This window comes from Pseudophryne corroboree, chromosome 12 (genome assembly GCF_028390025.1).
Source record: "Pseudophryne corroboree isolate aPseCor3 chromosome 12, aPseCor3.hap2, whole genome shotgun sequence".
In the NCBI taxonomy this organism is placed as follows: domain Eukaryota; kingdom Metazoa; phylum Chordata; class Amphibia; order Anura; family Myobatrachidae; genus Pseudophryne; species Pseudophryne corroboree.
Genome location: NC_086455.1, coordinates 137,213,349 through 137,224,330, shown reverse-complemented (window position 1 = coordinate 137,224,330; position 10,982 = coordinate 137,213,349). Strand labels below are relative to the sequence as shown.

The 10,982-nt window shown below is 42.1% G+C and overlaps 1 protein-coding gene across 1 annotated transcript; it reads left to right on the top strand.

Moving 5' to 3' along the window:
• Positions 1-669: 669 nt before the first annotated feature.
• LOC134980480 (olfactory receptor 10A5-like) lies at positions 670-1,717 on the top strand. Its single transcript, XM_063947324.1, has one exon. It carries the CDS (start codon positions 686-688, stop codon positions 1,610-1,612), a length of 927 nt encoding a protein of 308 aa, XP_063803394.1. The 5' UTR covers positions 670-685; the 3' UTR covers positions 1,613-1,717.
• The last annotated feature ends 9,265 nt before the right edge of the window (positions 1,718-10,982 follow it).

The following is a 10,982-nucleotide window of genomic DNA, read 5'->3' as shown; positions in this document are numbered from 1 at the left end:
GACATCATTGCATCTGGACTAGTGCCCTGCCAGCTAGTAAGGAGCAGGTGAGATCTATTATGTTTATTTTTCAAAAGACAAGTGTATGAGGCTTTGGGAAGTATGTATTAGTATAAGGATTGGGCATGGCCACAGTGCTAATCACCTGGGCCCAGGCTTGCTGTATGGGACCAGTAGGTGCCTAGAACCCCTCTTACCAGTCAGCAGCAGCCTCTCTGCCCAGCTCACTATGGCTGTTTGTTGGGTTGCAGTGGGGCCAGAGAAGCTGGGGTGGAGTTATCCAACTGAAAACTCCATCCCAAAATTTGTTCCTGGGTGGGGGGCACACGATGCCCCTTGGTTCAGTGTGTAGTGCTGCTTCACTTTTTTTTCTGATAGGAAGGGCATGACCACACCTATACAATTAGGCCACCCCCCCAAATAAGTACCAGGGCCCGACCCAGCTCTCTACATCCCTGAGGAGCAATGGTAGTCTATAGCTATTCCTAGGGCAAGGTGAAACCTTGCACTGGCCCTGCTCAAAATAGGACTATTTCTAATACTGTATTTGAGTTATTAGACTATAGATTGTAATTCTGCTGGTGGCCTTACAGTAAAAAAAAATTATGTGATGTGCTTATGTTAGTATGGCTTTTTAATATTTTTTATTTTTTTGTTGTGTTACAGATATATTTTGTGTATTGAAATGGAAGATGGTAATATGACTGTGGTGAAAGAATTTATCCTTTTGGCTTTTCCAAATCTCCACCAGTTCTGGCTAATACTGTTTGTTCTTGTCCTACTTATGTACACCACATGTGTCTTTGGAAACATGACTATAATTTTCCTAATTAAGTGGAACGCTTCTCTTCATACACCAATGTACTTGTATATCAGTAGTTTTGCTTTTTTAGAAATTATATTTGTTTCTGTTATTGTACCAAACTTTTTACATATTCTCGCTGCAGGACAAAACAGGATATCATTTGTTGGCTGTATTACACAACAGTATTTTGGCAATTCAATGGGAGTAGTGGAATGTTATCTCCTGACAGTTATGGCATTTGATCGAGACTTGGCTATTAACAGTCCACTTCATTATTTTATAATTATGAGCAAACTAAAAACTAAACTCGCAGTAGGTCCATGGATTGCCGGCTTTGCCATTGCTTCTATCCCCACCGTATTCACGTCTCGCCTAACATTTTGTGGCCGTAATGAGCTTGACCATTTTTTTTGTGATATGACACCTCTTCAGAATTTGGCTTGCTCTGGTTCCTTTATCGGTAGGGCAGTTACAAATTCAGCAGCCATTTTTGCTGTAATGTTCCCTTTCATCATGATTATAGGGTTCTACGTGCACATCATAGTCACTATCTCAAAAATTAAAAGTACAGAGGGCAAACACAAAGCTTTCTCCACCTGCTCTTCCCATCTCATTGTAGCCAGTCTGTTCTTTGGTACATCCCTTATTGTGTATGCCGGACCTAATGGCAGTCAGTATGATAAATATCTTGCTTTTATATACACAATAGTCACACCATTGTTAAATCCATTTATTTATGCACTTAGAAACACGGATATGAAAAGTGCATTCTTCAAATCATTTAGCTACATAAATCTAATTATTTAAAAAAAACAAATAAAGATGCCACATGAAATAGCTATGCTGAGAAATTACAAAGTTTTGCTCAGAACAGTAGCTCCAAATTCATTACCGTGTCGACACGGGTCAGTGTGCGATGTGAAAGCACTTTCGGCGAAATAGCAGGTCGCCTGACCCGGTAATTCAACCCGGTATAAAAGAAGGATTATACCCGGGTTGATTACCGGGTCAGGTGCAGTGTGAATGGGAGCCGCGTAGATGCGACACGATTCCCATTCACAGCATAGGGAGAGGCGGCGCAGGAAATGAGCTCATCGGCCAGTGCCGCCTCCACCCCTGCCCCTGCTGCTGCTGCACCCTCCGCTGCTATGACAACCGACCCGGTATATTGCCGGGTCGGAAAGCCAGCAGAGGGGAGCAAATGCCGGATCCCACCCGGTAAGGACACGTTTCCTTTACCGGGTGGGATAAGGCATTTGCAATCTGAATGCGGTATTAATTGGGTGCAAAGTAATTTTAAAATCCCTTGCTAAAGTTGAATTTCATTATTTCTTCATCTAATAAAATATATATGATCTGATTATTGTACAATTGTATGGAATCAATCTATGGGTTACATTTTAGCAATTCATACAACATTTAAAAAAAAGGCTAATACAATGTATTTTGTATAAACAGATATCTGTCTTTTTGCCATTATGGACGGGATGTAACGCTGCCCCAGTTCGGTGGCCGTGCGGGATGCCGGCCAAACTCAGACATTTTAATTAAAGAGGCAATCACTTACAAGGAATGGTTTTCTCTTGTGATTGCCTCTTTAAAAAACAGTCAACCCCACAGCTGCCGAACTCAGGTGGCATTACATCCCACCCTATGTATTGATTTGAAGATGAACATGAGACCTCAAATCTGTAACCTTACACTACTGTCCGCTTTTATGACAAATGTGTGTGGGTGTATATTTCAGGGGGTAAATCGCTCATTTAGCAAAAAAAAAATGAATATCACTTTTTTGTTTACATTGTGTTAGGCCTTCATTCAGCATGGGATGTTGAAGTGTGAAAATCAAAATTTTCCAGCTTCTGCGCATGTGCAGCAGCCTCCGTGTGCTTGTGTGAACTTTCACTTTTCCAGAAGGATGCGATCGCACTATAATTGACATCAGATTAGCAGCCATCAGGGGGGCATCAACGTGGCATTTTGGGGGAGTGGCCCTGACAACGCAGGTGTGTCCTGACTGTTTTCGAGGTGGCTGTGTGATGTCACATACAGCTGCTGTGATGCAAAAGATTTTGGCAGTGTGTATGCAGGGAGGCTTCCTTAACTTGCCTAGTCTGCAATTCGATTGTAATTGAATCGCATCATTGGGCAGTACTTTGCATGCTGGGTGGCATTTTTCTCGGTGCTGGGTGGTCCTCAGCATGCGATTGCACCCAGTAGCAGATTCTGCTATTAAATCAATTGAAATCGACCTTTAGTAAATTTATCCCTTAAACTTTTTTTTCTCTTCAACACTAGTGTCAGCTCCTGTAATAAAAACAAGAGTATTGGTGAAAATAATTTTGCATGAAGATGCATTCTAAATTTTGTTGGTGTTCTTTACATGTTTTATTTTACAGAGACAATGTTAACCAGCGCCGGCTCCTACCTGGATGAAGGAGAGGGGCTGCCACTGACTGTGCTATTGGGTCGCCTTGTCCCCACTGCCTGCTGTCGCTGCTGGCCAGGTCCCAGCAATTGTACAATGTAACTGATAGGTGACGGGACTGGAACATGCACAGTAGCGGTAGCGGTAATGCGCATATGCAAATCCCTGGCTTCTATGGACTGCATCAGCTGCAGTCCATAGAAGCTAGCTAGGGCTAAAAGGCAGGTAGTGGCTGCCTACAGGAAGCCATCTCTAGGCTAATCAGAGCTCGATCTGTAAGTCCCAGAGGAAGGAAACATCTCCCAATGGGTCTGCCTGTCCTGAGGGTGACTGGCAGGTAGGTCTTCCAATAGGATGTCACTGCCAGTCACAGTCATGGACTGCACCTGGCTCACTGAGCTGAGGAGGCAGATTTTACTGGGAGAGCTGCCGTACTGCAGCCCATAGGTAAAATCTGTCACTGATGTTAACTGTTTATACTAGAGAGGATTTTCTTAATTGATATTAAATTGATTCTTGACCTAAGAAGGCAAACAGAGGACTTTATCCAAGCACTAAAACATCAGTCTTATGCTTGACAGGTTATTATAGACAACTATTTAATGTATCTGAACTGCACAAGCAGGATTTGTATTAGGAGTATTATCAAAGCAAACATGGGTAGACACAGACCAATTTCGGACAATAGAGCACAGTTTAAAAGAATTGCAAAGTTACTGCCCATCTGACTCAGAGCGTTTGCAGCAGATGATCAAGGGGCCCGGTTATCATTAATAACATTTTCAATGTGATCTGGGGTGATATTAGCACCCAAGATTGCATTGCAGAATACGATCACATTGGTGGGATGTATCATCTGGCAACACCCGAAAACAGGTGTTTTTGGGGAGATGCAAATATTGTTTGATTATTGTGCCCCTAAATCTGATGATATAGTGTTTGGACATGATTTCACACTACATACCGTCAATCAGCAGAGCCCTACTTAGTGCAGCTAAACCAGATCATCAGGTGGAAACTAGCTTTACTAGCGCTCCTGATACCAATATACAGAGATGTAATACTTTAACTCTTACCACATTTCCCCCACATGTACATCATAATGTACAGAGGGTGGAGGAAATTGAAGAGTTAGGACTTCCTGATAATGATTAGGAAACATAGGTCAACCATACTAAACTGGAAGATCAAATTGACTTGACAAAAATAAAAAATGTTGACAAAAATAAATGACCAAAATATAGATACAGGAATTACTCATTTCACATGCACAAAATTCTACTCCTAAAGATTGTTTATGATATCAATGTGCATGCACCACCTTAGCTGCCAAACAACATGTTTTTAAAACACACAGCAAAATTAGGGGGGAATTCAATTATGTGCCAGATGATCACTGGCATTTGAATTCCCCACTTAAGTGCTCTTTGGCATAATATTATAATTAAACATGTGATCAAAACATACTGTTGTTGCAGGGTACAAAAATGTAATAGTGCCGTTTTATTCATTTCACATAGAAAGTAAGTAAAACTTTCCAATGCACCACTAGATACAATACGGAAGCTGGTGAGTGTTACTAAGCATGTGCTGTAAATGTGGCAGAAACAGGTCACCAACATGAAAAATTATCTGATCATTAACAGCAATCTTGTTTTACAGGTCCTCTCAATTCATATTACACTAGCCGCACTATTCAGGAGGATACGGCTGGCCTATCAAGAGTCAGTAGACCATCATCTTTAGGCAGAGCCACCCAGGAGGAATTTGCTGGTGACTATGGGCTAAATTTACTAAGGTGGGAGATTTTTAGAACTGGTGATGTTGCCCATAGCAACCAATCAGATTATAACTATTATCTGCTAGAAGCAGCTAGATAAATGGTAAGTAGAATCTGATTGGTTACCATGGGCAACATCACCAGTTCTAAAAATATCCCACCTTAGTAAATTTACCCCTATATCTTTGCTTTAGCTAGGTGGAAAAAAAGGTTTTAAAATAGCTATACAGTAGTTACATGCATAGTAATACATATCACAGGAACACACTTTCTCAGGTCATGAAATGACCACTCAGCCCTTAATGTGATGTAAGTGCCTAATGTTTATTAGACATAACTTGTGTTCTTTAGTTTTTATCACTATCAACAATGTCATATACTATTTTTGTTTTGTTTTGGTTGTCTGATCTTGTACAATTTGCCAAGACAGTCTATAACTATTTTCAGTTTAACAGTACTTTAAGTGCATTAAAAAATAATTTTACTGAAGAGTACGTTTATTGGGGATGGTATCGTCATCCCGGTATTGGGATGCCGGCGGTCAGAATACCGTCAGCAGCATCCAGACGCTCAGGATCCCTACACTACTAGGTAAGTAAGCCACCCCTAACCTCCCTAACAATTCATGACCAGATCCCATTTATAGTATCCATTAAAATGTATGTGAACATTGTTTTTTCTTTTAGCTTCAAATTTACAACAAACTCTGCAACATAAAATATGCATACACTTAGACCTGTTTCGGTTTATGATATCATAATGGCTGTTGTTAATCATTTTTACCCTCGACAAAATTTTTTCAAGTTACTAATTAATAACGTAAAACACTTTAAGGGTTTTTTTGTTTCATAAACAAGATGTTCATATACTGATACTGTGGGACCAGAGGGACTGTATGTATCTCCTGTAAAAAGAAAAGAAGTACCAGTTTTGTCTGCCTAAAGATGCGCATCAACAAACAACAGTAAAGATTCCACTGTGCACACAAGAAACAGTGGCTAAAGCAATTTCTGAAAATGTATCACCCAACGCATCAACATAGGCGAAACTAGACATTTGGTAATGGGTGGTCCAGTTCCAACACCTTTTTCCAGAACTTGTGCAAATGGCAGGCACTACCTAATTGTGTCCTCACAAGAATAAACTGTACACCCTTCTTTTACATTTCATTCCCAAAGATTCTTTTGGGAATGAGTCCGAAGACCTTTCAATGCTCCCAGAACCTTCGTCCCCACATCTTATCTGCACCTCATCATTCTTCATCATCATCATCATTCCTGCACCCCGAATGCCCCCTCCTTCCCAAAAAGACACACAAAGGACATTGTGTGCACGCATAGAAAAACTGGCATAGCCACTTACCAGCAGGAGCATGGTCACTGAAAATGGGGCGTTTCAACATGACGCAACACCCGTTTCTAATCACACTGTAAACATTCTTTTCAATTACACAAACACCTTACCTATATGATGGTTTCTCCCAATGTGGAGCCTCTGAAGAACTGTATACTCTAAGGCTGATGGCGTCTTCAGTCAGTATTCACTATTCATGTAGGAGATCACATCATCCAGAAGATGCCTGTTTGTGTAGGAATATTAACAAGGACAGCATCATACAATAGTGTTTTTCCAGACTTACATCCTGCCCCCTGTGTCTCTCAGCCACACCATCTTCCCTTTGCATCTCCTAACCACACCATCTTCCCTTTGCATCTCCCAGCCACACCATTTTCCCTTTGCATCTCCCAGCCACACCATCACCTCCCCCCTAGTGTCATCTCCCAGTACACCATCACCTCCCCCCTCATGTCATCTCTCAGCACACCATCACCTACCACCCTTGTGTCATCTCTCAGCCACGCCATCACCTCCCCCCTCGTGTCATCTCTCAGCACACCATCACCTCCCCCCTCGTGTCATCTCTCAGCACACCATCACCTTCCCCCTCGTGTCATCTCTCAGCACACCATCACCTCCCCCCTTGTGTCATTGCTCAGCACACCATAACCTCCCCCTGTGTCATCTCTCAGCACACCATCACCTACCCCATGTCATCTCTCAACACACCATCATCTTGAACTGACAATTGGCGAGGTAGGCCACATAGTAGGCTAGCAGATACACATTGTGCTCAACAACAACAGTTTAATACTGTATGTGCATCTAGGATTAGTAGCAGTGGAGTGTTGGCCTACTGCCGGTATATTTGGGCACAGATTAACATGAAGGAATATGAGACAATAGACAGCTGGACACAACATATAAACAATGTTCTCATCCAATCCTCCAGTGGGGTATGGGCTCAATACTGTTCAATAAGTGACTATTAGCCCATTTTTTATTTGTTCTGTGCAGGGAAACAAACTTACATCGTATTACTTTCCCTGTACCTTTAGGAATTAAATAAAAGCAGGTATGCAATTGTTTAATGTGTGTATGGCAGAGCTGCGCTGTTGTGCTTCCTTACTGCGCTCCAATGACATTCACTTTTGACTTATAAACTAAAAGTGAGTGACATTGGAGCACAGTAAGGAAGCGCAACAGTGCAGCTGTGCCATACACACTTCTAACACTGAAGCTGCACACAAACAGCCGAGTGCATTAACCAGGAGTGAAGCATAGTAGATCAAACTATTGCATACCTGCTTTTATTTTCTCCCACCACAGGCAGGTGGGAGGACAGTAGCTTTGCCTTCTCCTCCGCTCCTCATCAACACAGCCAGATAGCGAGTACGGGCGGGCTTGGGCAGACACAGCCCGCAGGAGGACAGATGCAGTCAGACTTCGAACAGTGCGGGTGGGAGGACAACAGCTTCACCTGTGAAAGCGCGGCCAGGATGGATTTGAAAGGCTTGAGAGGGAGCGGGCGTGACATCATCACGTCACAACGTGTGCACACACACTATAATTCAATTAGATATTAACACAGGGGGCAGAGCAACACTGCGGCAATCGTCTTCCCAGTCAGCAAATGCATTGCTGAACGGGAAGACAACAATTAAATTAAATCGGTCAGGCTAATAGGTGGTCCGGTGCACCCCCGGACCACCCCTAGTTTCGCCCATGCACATCAAATAGTGCAAAATGAGCAAACAGCTATTGGTAGCATTTATTTCATGTGGAGAGTTATCCTCATCATTGGGGGGAGTAGATGCAAGAAGGAATACAAATAACATATGAGAAACAAGTACCCTGAATACCTATTTGCATATATACACCAGCAGGCACATGCAAATTGAACAATTTTCTTGACACATTCCAGTCAAAATCTCACATACATACATACATACATACATACATATACATACTCATACACATACATACATACATACATACATACACATACATACATACATACATACATACATACTCACATACATATATATAATCAACCTTGCCAGACCTAGATGCTTTAAAGAGCAGTCCTTGGGGTTCCGGATATAGTGTTGCACATCATCAGTTCAAAACCTCAAGAACTAGAGACTGCACTGAGGATGGCAGAATACATTGAATCTTTTCAACAAATACAGTACATGGACACCCAAACACATCATAGAAATAATCATTCTCCAAAAGAGGTGATACCAACACCGGCATTCAGCCACTAATGCAACCCTAAAATGGTAGGCAACAGTTATTGAGCAACAAACCTTTGTCAGGACTCTGTTGTGGACTGGAATTAGTCAAAAACTCAGTAATGTATTTAAATGATAATGTCCAGTCATCCTCACATATTGCTGCATGTTGACCACTACCCACAACATACCAAATATCTACCACTACCATTCCTGTCAGTTCCATTCCTTCAGCCTTCCTACCTACCCCTTCCCACATGGTGTATGCACTGGAGATGGTTGTTCCAGAGGGGGTCCAGAAGATCTTTCCCATGCCTTCATATAACAATAAATAAAATTAAAAATAATTGTGTTTCTGAAATATTTCACTTCAGCCGGGTAAATTTACTAAGGTGGGAGTTCTATTTAATATGGGATGTTGCCCATAGCAACCAATCAGATTCCAGGTATTATCTTCTAGAAGGTGCTAGATAAATGAGAAGTGGAATCTGATTGGTTGCTATGGGCAACATCCCATCTTAAATAGAACTCCCATCTTAGTAAATTTACACCAGCGTGTTAACGTGACTTTTAGACATGAAGACAATGAAGACAATCTGAAGACAATCTGGAAATATTTTATGTTATTATTTGTTTGGTTAATTCCAAATGTTATTTTGTGCTTATGGAGTTGTGGCAAAAACATGTACGCTGAATAAATTGGATTTTGATTCTTTGCACAATCTTTAAGCATGTTTTGATCATGTAGTACTTAGAGAAAAGAAATGTTGAACACATTCAGTGATATCAATCAGTACTTATTAACACAGCTCAATAGCAAAAAAACAGTCTGGGTGATGTAAACATAAATTGCACACAATTCACAGACTTATGAAGTCTACTACCATATCTCAAGGGGCAGGTTGGTGTAATGTCAGATTCTATAGTAGAGAGCAGACCACCATATCAGAGACTTTGGAACGACTGTAAAGCAGCCACCCTTCCAGACTTACTGTATAACAATGAGTTTTTGAGGGGGTGGAAAAGAAGAAGATTCTTGTTGGGGAGCACTCTCAATCAGAGGAACCATACAAAATTTAAATTACTGTTAATATCATACAATTTTATTAAAGTAGTATTTTAAGATAAGGGAGTCCAAAATTTGCACAATGTGAAAGGCTAAAGATTGAGCAAAAATATAAATAAAAGTATCAAATTAATAGCTAAAAAAGCTATAATATAATTGAAGCTGGATCAATTGTATGGTGGAAACTGGGTTGCCAAAGTTTTACCTACATGTAATATGACGATCATATATCCCACATAAAAATCCCAATGGGAAAAAGTTGTGGGGGATTAAATCATGGGTCAACAGCCAATTGCATTACATTTACTGATTTGCTCAGTGATGTCCCTTACTGGTGACTAGAGGATATGGCTGACGGTGGTGTGATGCAGTACCAGGGTGTTCCAAGGTGGTCTGCCATCCAAGTACATGTTGTATCTGACCTGCACTGCACTGTATCTCGTACCTCATACTGTATCCAACATGTACTGTATATGACTTTGTGTTATGATTCCCGTACTCCAGACCAGATGAGATCTTATGGCAGAGGTCTGAGTACTGGAAAGATATGCTGGTTACGGGAGCAGGAAAGCCTAGTAACCCCTGGCGCCCTAACTCCGTTGTCTCGCCCGTGTTATCAGAAATCCCCTGCGAGACTATGGTTGCTTGAGCCCATGGCAGCCGCGTTCGAAGGGCGGATTATGTCTGCCCAACCCCGATGCCCCCTCAGGTCTTAATGGGAGACAAAGGGAAATCCGAGACAGGGTGATAACAAGGGGCCCTCTGACTAAGCAACCAGACCAGGGGTTACAAGCTATCTAACTTAACCAAAAGTATGTGCGGACAAACCGCCAGGGAAAAGGACAACCAAAGATCCACTGATCCGTTACTCCTATCCAGCACCGCTGGATACCAGAGTGGACTAGTGGGAGCGGAATCCTCCGCAAAAGCTCCGGAACACAATAAAACTAAATAATAAATAGTAAGCGGTCAAGCCGCAACACACGGCTACGCCGCGACTCACGAACACCACTGGATGTTAAAGGTGCTCGGTAGGACTCCAGGAAAGATGACAAATTCCGAGTACTGGATCACTGAGGACAGGAACAACCGGATGGAGCAGGACTGGAAACTCTCTGTAACAGACACAGCAACAGGAAGCTAACACCGGCGTCTGTGAGAAGTCCTGAGAGTGCTTTTATTTAGAACCCCTCCAATCCGGATCCAGACAGGGTAATGTTAATTATGCCGTGCAGCTGCATGCTGCACGGCCAGGATGCAATTTGACCTGATTCATTAGACCTAGCAACGGGGAACGCGGTCCGACAGTGGCGTCCCCGTTGCTATGG

Excerpts from the sequence above, each read along its gene's own strand:
- LOC134980480 (XM_063947324.1), top strand. The coding sequence starts at position 686 with ATGGAAGATGGTAATATGACTGTGGTGAAAGAATTTATCCTTTTGGCT.